The sequence below is a fragment of the Pisolithus orientalis genome (assembly GCF_024613125.1).
Source record: "Pisolithus orientalis strain OTSU chromosome Unknown F5J12scaffold_26, whole genome shotgun sequence".
Lineage (NCBI taxonomy): Eukaryota > Fungi > Basidiomycota > Agaricomycetes > Boletales > Pisolithaceae > Pisolithus > Pisolithus orientalis.
The window spans coordinates 418178-434080 of record NW_026260807.1 but is presented as its reverse complement, the minus strand read 5'-3'; the positions used below and the strand labels follow the sequence as shown (position 1 = coordinate 434080).

Here is a 15903-nt window from a genome sequence, read left to right as displayed (position 1 = left end):
CTTCATCAGCCTCGAGCTGTCTCGAGACCCATAGATATGTTGCCAAGTCGAGGAATGTAACCTGTAAATTGTTAGCTCCTCCTGTGAATGAACTTTTCTCCTTGCAAGATTGTCAACAAGATTGTAAATATCATCCCTCAAATGCCATTTATCCAATTTCCAGGACCCAGGATACAAATGTGTGATGGCCACCACAAATTTGGGCCAACTCAGCTGATCTTCAACAAATTCATACCATGAGTCTGAGGCTTCACTGCCTGCATACCAGCAAGCCCATTTTGCCCATTCTTGGTCATTGAAGCAATTCTCACACTCACAAAGACTTTGAACCCCTTCAAAATACCTAAAAAGGTCAGATGCACACCCCAAGAACCATGGTGTGTCCCTTGAATGCCTTGGTGGCATTCCCTTGAGCTTTCTCAGTGCATTCTCACAGCTTCTTCACAAACATTCAACTATTAATTTCCCTTCAGATTTGCTTTTCGACTCGAGGGATCTTTGACTTTGTTGTTTGGTCTTCATTTTCAGCTTGAAAAATAATTCTGAAAAATTTTGGAGTTCCTGAGTGTAGACTGTAACTAGAATTGAAATTCTGAACACTTAGCTTGTCCAACTTAATCCAGAAAAATTTTTGTGTGGTGATAAAGAGGTGGCTTCTTTCCCCAACATGAACTGAAACCCCCTTGTGGTGGGCTCCAGTTGTAGGAAAAGAGAATAAAGAGTGGAGAGGATTGGGTTGTTGGGATATCTGAGGGGAGTGAGTAGGCCAAAAGGGGCTTCTATAGCCTGAGACTGGATCCTGGTAGTCATCTGAAGACTTCTAAGGCTGTCTGGGCGCAGGGAAATGACCTGCTCAACTTTGTGCCTCATGGTGGGCTCCAGATGTAGGAATGGGTAGAAGAAGATACCTAGGAATAGAAATCAGTCAGTAAATGGGTGAGTATAGCACTTGACCTGAGAGGGAGGTTCTCACTGGAGAAAAGAAGTGTAGTAAAAATGTAAAAAAAATGTGAACTAAAATGAAGACTTAGCTCTGGGATGTCTTCCTACTGATCTAAATGCCTTGCCAGTCCTCCTGGCCCTTTGGGTACTCCCCAAAGTAATAAATCTAACTTCAAAAAGTTGCTGAAATGTGAGATGAAACACCCTACTGCTGAGGGCCTCTGACATGGATTGCTTGTATAGTAAGTTGAACTTGCACAAACACAGCACATGTGCTTAGTCAGCAATGCAGCTGCTCGTCACTAAGTCCAGAGGTACAAAAAACAAAACACAAAACAAAAGAAAAAGAGAAAGAAACTCCTCCACCCCTAAACTCCTGACCAAGACGAATTCTCCTAGGGAACTCAAACTTGTTCCCTAGAGCAAATGGAACTAACAGACTGCATTGTGTCATACATGAAAGCCAGATTTCAAGAGGAGGTATTCAGCAGACCTCATGCCCTTCCAGATATATCAATTCCATTTCTGGTGTTATGTGAAGTGGATCACTTATCATCAGTAATCTCACAGGCCTATTGTTGCCCAAGTAAGTCCATCATAATGGTGTGATGGAAGTTTTCATCTTTCTGCAGTCAATGTCAGGAAAAATTGGGGTGGAAAAACCTGCAATGCAGAAGCTGCTGAGAGATATGTGGAAGTGACTGAACCATCCATTCTGGTGACCTACTCAAACACCATCTGTGTATGGTATTTGCCAGATGCTCTCAGCCCAAAAAGAAGGGTAAGGAAATGCAGAATCTTGTATTCTACTGACTTAATGGAATGGCAGGCTGACATATGGAACTGCCTTCATCTTCTGAGGGAACCACTGCAGGAGAGCATAAAGGCTTCCCCACAGGCATGGCAGACTGACAAGTCATATTTCTGTGATAATGCTGAGTTGAAAGGTGCCATCAACCTGTCACCTGCATGGTTTCAACAGGGTCATGGGGTGGGTGATCATTTCCCACCTTGTGAATAAAGTGCTCATCCATCTTGAAGCCCCAAAATGGCTTCCCAGAGGCCTCATGGCTGCTCAAATCCAGGACAGAAACCACTTCTACAAGGGAATGGTTGACCAAATGTCTGGCACCAATGCCCTGTTATCTGTGATCTTGCATGTCATCCATCCATGAATGTATGCAGATGGCAGGGAAGAATTGATCTGCCTTGGCAAACAGGCAGAACAGTGGGCAGATTCAGATATGAGCTCCATACTGCTGATATGGAGCTCCACATATAGCAGCATGTCCATGATGGTGAATTAGGCAACTTGTTGCCACAGGGATATCAATGAATGGGATCCATGGTATGACATGCTGGTAACCATGGGTGACTACCCACCCTTGGACTTTGTCATTCCAATGTTGAATCTGCAGCTGCACTACAACCCAGGGATGATCATTGCATTTTCAGGTTCAGCATTGGAGCATGGGGTGAGAGCTGTGGATGGTGACAGAGCATGCCTGGCATACTACATGCATGCCAATGTACATCAGTCAGTGCACATTCCCATGTGTCAATCACTGCAGATGGACAACCTACTACCCAGACCAGTTGCAACTGGAGAACTGTTGATTTGAAGCTGCAAAATTTAATGTAAGATTTAGTAGGCAATGTGGATCTTGTATTTTATTAGGATATGCTGGCTCTCAAACTTCAGATGGGTGGTGTTGCCAAGATTTTGCAAATGGGTGGGTGCTTAGACATCATAGATTGGGCACATACTCAGAGCTAAAGGGTGTGCATCATAAACTGCAACAAAAGTAAAACTACTCAGGCCATCATGCAGATGGGCAGGTTGTCAGACATCATGTGGATGGGCAGGGGTTCAAACATCATGTGAATGGGTGGGATCTCATAAATGATCAACATTCACAGCAATGTATATACAACCAACTCCACAGTCAAAAACATGTAAACTATTGAAGCAGCACCCAACAACCCATGCAATGCCCACCACCTAGCATAGAAATGGTTGATTTGTCAACTCTGACCATTGACAACATCAGCATATTTCCAAATATTTTTGATGCAGTAGTTTACCTGCTCCTCAATATGGCCATTGAGACAGTTTGCAATTGGTGCCTCAGGCAATCGCCATAAGTCCTGGGCCATCATCAACTATTTGCAGTGATGAGAATAAGTGGCATACCTTAAAAAAATCCCAGGCCACAGAAAACAATCCCTTGCCTTGCAATCTTTGGGAATCCACTGCATATTCCTTGGAATGATATAGCCACCAAGGGAATGCAAAGCCAGAGTTGGGATCAGCTGTGTGTGGGGTCCAATGCAGGTCAATGGCACTGATATTGTTGATTATGCAAAATGTACTAAGGGGAATTAGCTGCATTTGATCATGGAAGCTAACCTCATCATGTTAATGTCTGAGGTACACATGGTAGCATACTGGGAGGGGAAGAGTATAACTGGCATGGGACACTGTCACCAGAATCAAGCTATTAAGCTGATTCTGAAGGAATTATTTATCAGTCCCACACTGTGAAAAATCAATGTAAAACCTACCAAGTCCATTGCTAGGTTTGCAAACCAATGTGTGGGCCATCCCACCATATCAGCAGTCTGCTTCAAAAGTACAGAGGCCACCTCAATCTGGCACACCAAGTTGAGGATGCCCATCTCTACCACAGACTGGCAAGATGGGTGTGATGGCTGGCAATGAATGGCTCAGGACAATTTTCAAAGGCAGAATGCAGATAATGAATGACTTCCATCAAATCAAGCATATTGATGAGTCAAAGGCCCTGAGAGGCTGCACCATACTGGTCCCTTGCAGCTGTGCCCAATTCTCTCACAATGGCATTCACAGCCCACACAAGGTGCCTATTGAGGGTGGGATCAAATGGCATGTCACTGGGAGTGGTGTTTCCATGGTAGCAAGATACCATGGCATGTAAGTGTGCAGGACTAAAATTATCAATGTCAACAGCATATCAGATTAAGCTCATGCCCATACCTTGATTGCAATGCAAAACAGGTGCCAATCCCCATTGTTCCATTTGAAGAGATTGCTGTTCAGATGGAAGTTCACCTACATAATCGATGGATATCACCAATCACATGAATAGAACACATGAAATAAATACTCACCATTGCATATTTCTTTGAAAAGATCCCTCATCTCTGATCATTTGGGCATGCCAAAAGTCAAACATTTTGTGCCATTGTCCTCATCCACTGCCAAGTCAAAAGATTTGACAGGTACATTTGAAATGAGCAGGGGAGGTGTTGGTTCCCTCATATCCTGCAATTGAGCAAGCAGGTTAGTCAGAGAATCAGGTTGAGGAGATCAGTCCCTCAGATTTGATGATTTGTGGGTGATGGGCAGAGGAGATGGTTCCTGCACATTCTGCAAGTCTGCCAGAAAATCAACCTGCATAGTAATGTCTCGTGCTGGTGTTGAAGACCCATCCATCCTGTTTAATTTCTTGTCCATGACTGGCAGTGCTGATGGTTCCCACACATTCAGCACTTGCATGAGTAGATCACATTCATACCATCCACTGGGGGAGCAGTTGGTTCCTGTTCATTCAGGAACCAATTCATCAAGGTGTCATGTGGATTTATTACTAGAAATTAGTTTGTTCATTAGCTTGAAGGGCAGCCATGCCAACTCACTGGCCATGATTCCACCCTCTGCCAGAGCAGTTGGCTCCCTTTCCTGCAGGAATTGATCCAGAAAGCTTTTGCATGAATCTATAATGAAAGAACATTTGTTGTTGAGCTTGGAGAGAAATCATGTTCACTCACCAGCTGCAATATCCATGTTTGACCCTGCCATATCCACCCTTCCACTTGAGACAATTGGTGGAGGGGTTGGCTCATACAACTCATGCAATTGTACTAGTGTCTCCTCCAGATTTTTGGACTATTTCATGTGGGAGCTAGATTTCCTTGGCTTGATTGGTCTTACATTATGTTGGACAAAAATCATGGCCATTACACATGACTGTATGTAATTACAATGGATGATGTATGTTAGTGCCCTGCCGTGGTAAAGTTTTCATTGGCATGGCAGTGTAATCCAGGGGTTGCTGATTGGAATGCCTGACAATGGCTGGCCACTCTGCACTGGGAACACATGATTGCAATGCTATTGTTAGCCATTGCCTGCCAACTGAAGTGCCTGACAATGACTTGCCAGGCAGCCATAGTTGCAATGTCATTGTACTACCATTGCTAACTATTTTCACCATTGTAATGTGTAAGGCTGTATTGCAATACTGTCATTTTCATTGCAAGATGACATAATCTAACCCAGGTACCCAGCATGGTCAATGGTCAGAGAGTAGGGGGGACATAGAATATAGTTGGGAATTGGAGGGAGTAACATTGAAGACTCTGTAACTCGGACTAGGTTTGCAACTGGGGATGGTGTCTAGTCCGGGGTGTTGCTGCATGACTGGCAGTGAGACAGTATTAAATTGGGATGGGAAGGTAGGAACAACTGACCTAAGGAGCAGGCCACACAATGTAAAGCGATGAGACAGTAAATGCTTGTCCTGAAATCAAGTGGTAAAATTAGTTGCAGTGCTGGGTGGGTGCATCCATTGGTTGGTTTGGGTCACCTGTGTCTTTGCTGTCAGAGGTGGTGGTGGACTGGGGTGTGTGGTTGGTCATTGACATGTAACAACAGTGGTAGTTGAATGAAAAAAAATGTTTCAAGTTCTGACCTCACACATATTATAGCTGGAAGCTTATATAATTGCCCCAAAATGGTAATCCCTCTCTGGACATTGAGATTCAAGATATTGAATTGCTCGAGTCTGTCACAAAATTTATTCAGCAATTGTTTCTTCATATTGTACATGTGTGAAACAAGAGAGCATTGCATGAAGTATGTAGAGATAATGACAACCATAGTACTGTTTTAATTTAATGCATCAACCACACAAAGGAAAACAGGAGCAGGAAAAAAAGAGCATATACAGTCATGGAAGGGACATGAAGAAGCAAATGTAGTAGTATGTGTTGTATGAGGATGGCACTGAAGGGGAGAGTCTGGAAAAGTGAGAATTGAATAGGCACCCACCCTTTTCACTCCCCAGAGGGAGATCAGGATAGCTTGAAAGAAAAGAGTGTCTGTGCTATACAAAATGATCGATCTGGATATGATGGCAATCCTGTTGTACCATGGAACAGATGAATTGAGAGCAGACATTGGATGGAATGGTAGGTTTGACAAGGCTTGCCTTGGGCCAATCGCAAGGCCAGGAAGTGCCAGTCATCATGGCAGGCCTGTTCAACCATAAAGTGAGTGTTATTATTGAGGTACAATAGGTGGTTCCTGTGAGGTTCTTGTTCCCTATACACCAGATATGCAGATGAGTCTTGGGGTCACAGTACTCCTTTGCAAAACTGAGGTTGGTGGTGCTGACTTGGTTGCTCATTTCCCAATCCCCATCAGGGGATTGTGTGGCTTTGTGTCATGATGGATGAAATTGAGAGAGAGAATGAGAAGTCTGGAGACATGAATTAGATGAGAGAAAAATGAAACACATATTTATGAACAAACTGTGGGTGCTTTGCATTGATGGACTTGAGCTTAATAGCCACTTCTTCGCCAGAGATGTCACCAGCATGACTGGGATTTGATAAAGATGCAGATGACAGTACAAACACCTACAACATGGGGCAGTATTTCTTCAGCAAGGGCAGTTGCAATGAGAGGGAGACAGGGCCATTTGAACTCAATGTTCCAAAACCTGATATTTGTTGGTTGAAAGTTGTCACATCAATTCAAAGGAATCAAAGAAAAGGATAACTGTATTTGCAAGGGCATGGTAGCACATACAGCACATAAAGTAGGGGTTCATAGCCAGAAAGCCTGAAATTTGCATGCTCACATGGCTGACTATGGCAATACAACTACTTACCCTTTACCCTATACTGGATGATACAATGTTCCTTAGTAGGTGTCTCCTGGGTGATCACTGCTGGCGGGGTCTGCATAGCTCCAACCACAGCTGTCATGACCATGCCCAGACCACCCCAGACTGGCTCTACCCCAGTCTCGACCGGTCCTGTCCAACCCTTGCCCCAGTCCCGGCCTTAACCCTTCAACCCAGAAACGTGTTGGCTCGCAAGGCACTGCAAGGCAGTGCCTGGTCGAGTTGTTCCCTCAGTTGGTACCAGGCCAGTGTAACACCCAGCCCAGCCACATGCCCTGCCCTGGTTCCTGGTAATCCCTTGTTCATAGTCCTTGCTTGATAAGATTCTTTGTAATACTACTTACCAATCATCGCTGTACCGGTGCAGATCAGTCTCCGGTGCTACATTACACTTAGGTTACTTCAGGTATTTAAGCCATAGGATATTCTGTTTAGCCTCAGTCTGAAATCAAACTAGTTCTCATCTTAACCTGGTCTCTCTCATCCCCTGTCTTCTGTCTCTCGACCGGACTATGGCCCACACAAGGGAATAGCGCTGCGCCCTCAGTCACTAAGTCCAATAGTCCAAACCCCTTGATATCTCATATTACCCTCTAACCCCAGACCAGACTCTGGACCAGCCTTGGACTGGTGAAGACCCAGACTTAACAGTATTTCAGACTCACACTTGTGTGGGTCAACACCCTTCTGCTCAATCCTCTGCATGCCTACCCAAACCAGAACCCAAGCAGCATGGGCACATGCTACCACCAACCCAGATTCCACTTCAGCAGTCGACTTGTGCCACACCACTGCCCTGGTGTCCTTAGGGACAGCCAGAAGGTCACCCGGTGAAGTCAATAACTTCAGGGGCTTCTCAGCCCATAGATCCACTACCCCCATCCCTAATCGACCTCTCACACCCACTAACGATCCAAATGATGAACCAGACCCGGACAAACCAGATGACTTCAATCACCCCAGTGATGATGGTCCTGGCAACAACAGGCTGGGAGATGACCTGGATAATGATGATGAAGAACCCCTCCCAGAGGATGATGTTGAGCCTGGTGTAACCGTGCTTGATAATCTTGCCAAAGCCATCGAGCTCCTTGCACGTAATGCTCACACTGGCTCTGAGTCGTCCTCTAGAACCAAGTTGCATGAACCAGACACCTTCGATGGGACAGACCCAAAGAAGCTGCGTGCATTTCTTATCCAGTGCAAACTTAACTTCTGGGACCAGCCCTGGGCCTTTTGAAGTGATCAAGGCAAGGTCACTTTCGTGCAGTCATTCCTGAAAGGGATGGCTCTCGAGTGGTTCGAACTGGACCTACTTGGGACTGAAGACCCAGAGGACTAGCCCTACTGGATGGACTCCTGGAAGGAGTTCATCATAGAACTTCAAACTACTTTCGGACCTCATGACCCGGTGGCTGACACTGAAAGCCAGCTAGACCACCTCCAAATGAAAGATAATCACCGGGTCAACAAGTACGTGGTCGAATTCAACCGGCTTGCCTCACAAGTCTGGGGATACAGTGATGGTGCTCTGCGCCACTTCTTCTACACCAGTCTCCCTGACCATATCAAAGATGAGGCCTGCCGGGTCAGCAAACCAAGAACCCTTCACGAGCTTTGCCACCTAGCCAAGGAGATTGATGCACATTACTGGGAGCACAAAGAGGAGGTTCAGCGGTCTAGTAAGCACCAGGGGTTGTCCTCTGGTAACAAATCTACTCCCAACTCCGGCCACAGTAATCAGTCTAAGCTCGGTCAAGAGAAATCCAAGACTGGCAACAACTCCAGTAACCAACCCCAGTCCAAACCTGCCTCGACCAGCCAGACCAGCTCTAACACAACCAAGCCAGACTCAAACAAACTGGGCAAGGACGGCAAGTTGACACCAGAGGAGCGCAAATACTGTAGAGACAATAACCTTTGCATCTTCTGTGGGGGCACCAGACATTTTGCAGATAAGTGCCCCAGGAAAACCAGGAAAGCCAAAGCTCGCACTGCAGCCACCTCTGAGGCAGCACTGGCCTCAACCTTGGGCTCTGCCCCCAAGGCAAAAAAATAGGTAGCAGCTCTCAGGACTGTGCACAGACTGAGAGCTGCGTTGACTCCAGCTGTGCACCTATGGAGGCTCATCTCAACGCATCCACTCTTTCTAATCCAAACTTGTTAACCCCCCATGTCTCCATTATCAGTCACAATTTACCCTGGTTCCATACACTAGTGGACTCCAGTTCCATGCATAGTTTCATAGATAAAGACATTGTCAATCAACACTCTTTTGCCCCTTATCCTGTGTCTCCTATCCAACTCTGGCTCTTTGATGGGTTGTCAAGTTTTGTTATCACCCAAGCAGTAGATCTTTTGGTTCAATTTGCAACTGGTGATGTCACCCCGGTAACCCTGTTTCTAGCCCTGTTGGATTCTGAATGTAAGATAGTCCTTGGACATGACTGGCTCACCCACTACAATCCATTGATTGATTGGGTATTGAGCAGTCTAACTTTCCAGACATCTACAGGAGGAATGCCAACCCCATTGACACCCCCTGCCACACCAGTCATAACCAGTGTTCCCAAACCTGGTCTACCTGACCAACCCAACCCTGGCCCTGCACCATCTGTACCATCTGTCTACTCACTGGTTTGCACCCCCCTGAAAGCTCCCCCTATCGCCCTGATCAATGCAGCTGCATTTGTACACGCTTGCAAACTAGAGGGATCCACCCAATTCCAACTCCATCTATGCCCATTGGACCTGGTCCTGGCCCGGTCTACTTCTACCGGTCCTCCACCAGACCTGGCTAGTGTACCAAAGGACTACCATGACTTTGCTGACATCTTTAGCAAAGCCAAGGCCTCTACTCTCCCCCCACACCGAGAGTATGACCTTAAGATTGAATTGGAAGAGGGTACTACACCACCCGTAGGAACCATCTACTCGCTATCCCCAGTCGAGCTGCAAGCTCTCCAGGCCTTCATTGATGAAAACCTGACTACTGGTTTCATCTGGCCACCTCTTCCCCCTATGCTGCACTGGTCCTCTTCGTAAAGAAAAGAAGAAGGACAGCTCACTCTGGTTATGTGTTGACTTCCAGGGCCTTAACAAGCTCACCAAGAAAGACCCCTAATACTTGAGTCTGCTTTCTTCCCTGATGGTAGTAAGCTCACAGTCACTCAATAGTAAGTACCATGCTTATTATACCAAGGCTGTTAGAATATTCAGGCCAGAAGAATGGAGGGACATGAGACTTACAAAGGTTGCAGTGATGGTGATCAGACCAGCCAAAGCACCAGATATCCCCAGTTTCTGACCTCGTCCCTGTGGACCACCTCTTCGCTTGCCCATGAGGACACCCTTGCCAAACACCATGACATGGATGATCTTGCAGAAGTAATTAATGTAGATATAATTGTGAGTAGTGAAGAAAACTTACATTGACTAGGAGTTGGGATTTGAATAAGTCCCTAGCCACCAGAGCATCTGGTTTAGGGAAGAGGATCAGGGAGAGAGGGGTGTAGCAAGTACCAACACTCCCTGGGTGCATCTTCAGCAACACTTTCATATCCTCATTTGACCCTCATAGAATCCTTGGATTCTCAGCTGCAAATAAATCAGCACCAAGGCCCAAGTGCATGAAGAGTTGCTGCACATTATCCTTGACAGGCTTGAGGATGTTGGGTCTTTCAGCCCCAACCACATTTGAAAACTAGAAACAATAAACATTAGCATTCAAATTGTGGGATGTAAATGTTCACTTACCACATGGCCAAAGTTTCTATAAGTTGTCATGTGGGCCTTGAGGTCACTAGGTAGCATGGAATAGAGTTCCACCTTAAGACCAATAATTTTTGATTCATGCATACTCCAACAAGTGGGGTCGTTTAGATCATATCCAGGTGGTGGAATCATGAGTGGGAAAACATCCTTCAGGACTTAGAAATGGTAGAAGAAACAATACTTTTTTGCTTGGGCAGCAATGTTATTGTCCAATATCATGTTTGGGTTATTCTCCACAGCTCTCTTGTGGTTCTGGGGGAGAGTGGAGAGTAGACTGTTGTAGTCAGTTCATAGCTTGGGAGTGCTAGCATCTGAAGGTGGTTCGCACATGATTTGATGCCATTCTTGAAGCTCCTTGAGATCAGAAGTGTTGTCCTCAGAGTCAGAGTGGTCTGGACATGAGTCAGATCCAGAAAATTCTGAATCAACACTACAAAGTGCATGTGTGAAGTCCTCAGGCATGTCTGCAAAACAGAAGATGATTCACGTGGAAGGTAATGGGGACAAGAGTGTCACTACTCAGCCTGGGTCTGTTTTACAGTCACAGACCTTCTTAAAAGCTTGCAAGCCCACCTCGAGTCTGAGAAGACAGCCACTTGGTGATGTCAAAAAGCATATCAGTGAGATGATGACAAATTGTGTTTATTTGGGACACTAACATGTGGCATGACTTTAGACATCATTTCATTGACTCTTCCATCACCACAATGCCATGTGGTCACTCCCTGGCAACCTTATCAGCAGTAATATTATAGAAATACAACAATGTAATAAGAGGTAATAGCATGGTGAACATGGAAATGTATAGTGCAAACTGACCACATTCATTCTGACAGTAACCCTCCAAGATCATCTAATTGCTCTGACCCTATGATAGTATAGAATTACATCAGTTTCAATGAAGTAATGCACAACAATGAGGATCACTTACCTGAAGAATTGCTTTGTATTTCAGCCAGCATTTGATCAGAGTCAGAACTTGAAGGCTGTTCAGTTGGCAACTGCACTTGGGGTTGGGTCTGAATCCATTCCCTCATGCGAAGGGACATGTCTCCATCAGTGTGTTCAACAACCAAGAACTCACTGTGGTGGTTCAGATCCAGGTAAAGCAATGTGCCTCGAATGATCGATTTCACAGGAATGAATATTGACACTGCACAAGATACAGCTTTGATTCAAACAAGTCAAAGATCTTGGTCCAACCTGTGCACTCCAGTCCTGGCAGTGAGCAGCTGAACAAGGGCAAACTGAAAAGTGTCTTCGAACACTGCAACCTTACAAGTGAACATGAGTATGAGTTGAACAAAAGTGGTCTTGGTCTCCAAAAGCTGAATGAGGGTGCAATCATATCATGGCTGACCATGGAAACTTGGATTACATCAGAGGTAGTTCATGGCGACCTCCCAGTCCACCATTGAAGCATACTGGACCTTCAAATATTGATACTCCTGGATCTTCAGAGGAATGTGGATAAGTCTGTATATAAAGGGGAGAGGATGTACTGTATGCATTCCTTGTAATTGTATCCACTTGTCGAGGGGGAACCCATAAGTCAGGAGGCAAGTGTTGAGGAAAGTTTCTAGCTTCCAATGGAATCCATCAAACACCTGGTCATTTTTGTTAGTGTTCTCAACATCAGAGAGTGAGCGAGTCTGCTGGGGTGTGCCAAGCTTGGCAGTCCCTTCGAGTACTGTGTTGTGGTCCTCATCATTGTCAGTAGCATTGTTAACATGCTCATTTTCTGCATCGATGCATGCCTGAATGAGTTTGGTTGCAAGTCAGTGGTGGTCAACATGGAGAATTTGAGTGATGAATCATGAGTCAATTGCCTAAGTGAGAGGAACTTAAATTGTACCTGCCCTGCAATATCCTTTCCATTTGAGTGATCCTGGTATGCATCTTTGAGCAGGCCATGCATTTTCTCATTGGGCCAGGCACTGTAGTTACAAACAATGCCTTTGCTTTGAATGTCATGGGTAACATGCTTCCAGAGATGTGCCTTCAGAAAGTTCCAATTATCCTTCACATCCATATCATCCAAATGACACACAAAGGATTGGTACAACTGTTATAGAAAATCATTATATGATAATAGACAGTTGGATGAACAGAATACCTTTAGTTCATCCCTGAAGATGAGAAGTTCATCTTCGATCATACCAAGAGTCTTCTCGGTGTGTACATCAAGTCCAATGAGGGTATTGAGTCGCAGGTAGCTACTGATCATATGAAGTAACTGATACCCAACTCAAGACATCATCAGCATCAAAATGTTGAGGGAGGCATAGAAACATTGCTATACCAGAGAGATTGTTAGCTGTTGAACTACATTTAAACATGTCCTAATTGACTTACCTGGTGAGATCTCGCATTTTATTTCCATTGGAAAATGTGATGTGAATCACTGTATTGAAATGTGCAAGGCCTTGCCAATGGGGAAAGGTAGAGACTCTGCACAACAGTTAGCCCATTCCACAGACTAAGTAGATTCTTACTGTGCTTCTAAACATGTCTCAGAATCACAGCCAAGCTCACTGACAACAATCCTGAGTTCCCCATGGATGTGCTTGCCTCCCATGCCACCATGCAGGGAGTGAAGCGGCTCAAAACTGGCAGCCTGTTCAGGCTCTGAATGTTCTACTGACCAAAAAGTGTTCTATTGTACATTCCATCAGTCATAAACATAGTACATGTGTCAAAGACCTACCTTGACAGGACATAACCTGAGGGACTTCAATTTTTTCTCACCAACCATCTTCTTCTCTTTGAATAATGCCAGTGCTCTATTGTGTTGCTCAGTAGTATGCATTTCATATGTCTTCTTTAGATCCCAAAGCCGCTCCAAGGGGACCAGACAAAATGGGCAAGGGCACTTGGACTTTGTGCCTCATATAAGGGTCATCACACAGCTAGGAAGGCTTGGTAAATACGATCAGGTCACAGAGAAGTTAGTACCTACAGTTCTTCATAGTTGGCAGACAGGATAAGGACAAGTGGGAAGAGCCAGCAGAGAACCTTGTCATAGCATTCATGAAGATAACCAACTTTTGAGAGCTCTGCAACCTTCTCAAGGAGCTGAAAAAATGCTGTATGCCAGACAACATGTTTGAAGTTTGTGTAGCCAGTCTTTCCCTCTTCTTTTGCTAGCTCAGGAACCTGTAAAACCTGTTAGATCTATTTGCTATTGCTCAAAAATGAAGGCATGGTACTCAAAATCGGAAGCCAGCCAATGACACAGCCACCACCATATTGCTCACCATTGCAAACATGAACTGGGAGGTTCACACAATGTGCTACAACAGGGTAACCCTTGACAGTACCATGGGATGATAGCCACATCTTGTTGGTATAAATTATAAATGCAAATGGGATGGTGTTATCTACATGACTGGGTGATTGTGACTTTATTGGCACAACACAAAAAAGTGGATAGTAAATTTACAAAGCACAGTGGTATGAGATAACATTAATTACAATGTACTTGAATATCCCACCAATGATTGCCTGTCCAAGGTTCCATGTAGAAGCACTCATATCTCTCACCATCATGTTTGAAGAGCCATTGGGCATCCCAGACGAAGTGTGGTGCAAGGGAGGAATTTTGCAAGAGGTCAAGGGCCCAGTCCCACAGAGGGCAGATATGGATGGGGGATGTCATGTCATTGCCCTTATAGGGCACAGTAATTTCGAACTTGGAGAACTAACAAATGACTGGGAAGTGAGCCAAACATCAAAAGCATGCCAGTAACAAAGAGTTTACCGGTGTTAACTGCACCACCACTCTATCCAAAGCAGTATGGCACCCAGCATCATTGCATAGTGTGACACTTGTGGTTCCTTGACTTATACAGTGAACCAACTTGAGAAGGGAGTCAACTTGATTTGAGCTGAGCCCAGCTTCCATGGCGATCAAGGCAAAGATGTAATTGCCCTCCAAGGCAAAAGGGCGCCAGGGCTCACAGTCTGGGGGCATGCATTTGAGGTTTTGCTGGCTGAACTCTTCAGTGGATTGGAAAAGGGTCAGGTGCTTACTATGGGGATGAAATTCAATCTTGAAGTCAGGAGGATGGTCATTTGCAGCATCTGGTGCAGCGGAGTTCACCAAGCGACCCATCACATGGGCTGTTATTGACATGTCAGAGTCTATAATCATATAGGCAACAAAAGATTAGTTCAAATGCCAGCTGATGACACATATGCTCTGAACCTACCTGAGTCTGACATACCCCTACCATGAGGGTCCACCATGCCCATCAACACATCATCTTCATCAGGAGCAAAACTAGTCAGTGATCCTGTCCATGTAAGTGTCAGTGAGAGCCATACTAGTGGTTTACATACCAGGAATAAATTGTGAAGGGCCTACTGTTACTGATGGCTGTCTGAGTGGTGCTGGTATCATAGCTATGGCAGAGTCAGGACCCAAAGACCCAGAAATGCAAGGGTGCACTGATGATGAGGATGTCACAGTGGCTGCTTCCTTAGCAATATTGGCTAGTAGGCAACCATTGTAAGCTAATGGGCAGTTGAGAGGAGTGGAAGATTCTTTTGATCACTGGTAGTTTCAATGGGGCAGCATGGTGGAGAGGATGCAGGTGAAGAGAATGAGGTCTCAGTGTCACAACCAGTAATATTATGTAATTGATGGTTGAATCTAATTGATAGCAATCATGTGATATGCACTCACAATGATTTGTAGGCTTAAGGTGCACATTCTAATACCTAATGGAGTATTATTGTGGCATTAACATAATAAGTCAGTCTAAGACATCATTACGTTGCCATTGGTATGCCATTGAATTAGGCATCTCAGTCACATGACAAGCCACTGGGATTGTTATGGTGCTTAACTTTTTTGCAACATAGCTGTGGATGGCTTAAGTTGCTGGATCCAATAATGAAGACAACCTCACCTTGATGACAGAAATGAACTTGGCAGGACTGTTTGGTGGACATATTTGATGACAATGGGTTCACTGATAGCTTGATGATCAATCAAGATTTAAACTTGTAGGAACAATGGTGAGAATATCATTCACACCTTGGGAAGCAAGGTTGGACAATGGTGGACAGAGCCAAATTTTGGGTAACAGCAATATGTTGGAGATGAGCAGCAATATCTCCCTACATAGATAGCTACCAGTTGCTTCCACATGCCCAATATGTAAACCTGTCCTGCTCAGCTCTCTGCTCAATTGTCCCACTCAACTGTCCCACTTAACTATCCCTCTCTCTG

At 45.0% G+C, this 15903-nt stretch overlaps 4 protein-coding genes across 4 annotated transcripts; 1 reads left to right on the top strand and 3 right to left on the bottom strand.

Annotated features, from left to right (window-relative positions):
• Positions 1-1438: 1438 nt before the first annotated feature.
• Positions 1439-2559, top strand: F5J12DRAFT_784508 (uncharacterized protein; the record flags this gene model as incomplete). The annotated part of the gene is made up of 8 exons (XM_051743044.1): positions 1439-1477; positions 1513-1528; positions 1575-1723; positions 1772-1933; positions 1984-2083; positions 2128-2230; positions 2267-2479; positions 2514-2559. The coding sequence occupies 8 exons, from the start codon at positions 1439-1441 to the stop codon at positions 2557-2559; spliced, it is 828 nt and encodes a 275-aa protein (XP_051597861.1).
• A 124-nt stretch (positions 2560-2683) lies between these two features.
• F5J12DRAFT_784507 (uncharacterized protein) lies at positions 2684-4768 on the bottom strand (the record flags this gene model as incomplete). Its single annotated transcript, XM_051743043.1, has 13 exons — positions 2684-2736; positions 2875-2944; positions 3028-3105; positions 3137-3328; positions 3392-3454; positions 3508-3633; positions 3798-3825; positions 3888-3909; positions 3959-4033; positions 4208-4246; positions 4500-4571; positions 4621-4698; positions 4753-4768. The coding sequence occupies 13 exons, from the start codon at positions 4766-4768 to the stop codon at positions 2684-2686; spliced, it is 912 nt and encodes a 303-aa protein (XP_051597860.1).
• A 5295-nt stretch (positions 4769-10063) lies between these two features.
• F5J12DRAFT_784506 (uncharacterized protein) lies at positions 10064-11129 on the bottom strand (the record flags this gene model as incomplete). The annotated part of the gene is made up of 7 exons (XM_051743042.1): positions 10064-10096; positions 10143-10271; positions 10324-10466; positions 10509-10596; positions 10650-10665; positions 10849-10941; positions 10996-11129. The coding sequence occupies 7 exons, from the start codon at positions 11127-11129 to the stop codon at positions 10064-10066; spliced, it is 636 nt and encodes a 211-aa protein (XP_051597859.1).
• Positions 11130-11491: 362 nt separating this feature from the next.
• F5J12DRAFT_784505 (uncharacterized protein) lies at positions 11492-15069 on the bottom strand (the record flags this gene model as incomplete). Its single annotated transcript, XM_051743041.1, has 17 exons — positions 11492-11535; positions 11599-11699; positions 11752-11820; positions 11871-11995; positions 12093-12143; positions 12170-12424; positions 12523-12732; positions 12784-12883; positions 13023-13071; positions 13203-13323; positions 13375-13450; positions 13627-13823; positions 13925-13939; positions 14149-14367; positions 14428-14789; positions 14894-14962; positions 15009-15069. 17 exons carry the CDS (start codon positions 15067-15069, stop codon positions 11492-11494), a joined length of 2124 nt encoding a protein of 707 aa, XP_051597858.1.
• Positions 15070-15903: the final 834 nt, after the last annotated feature.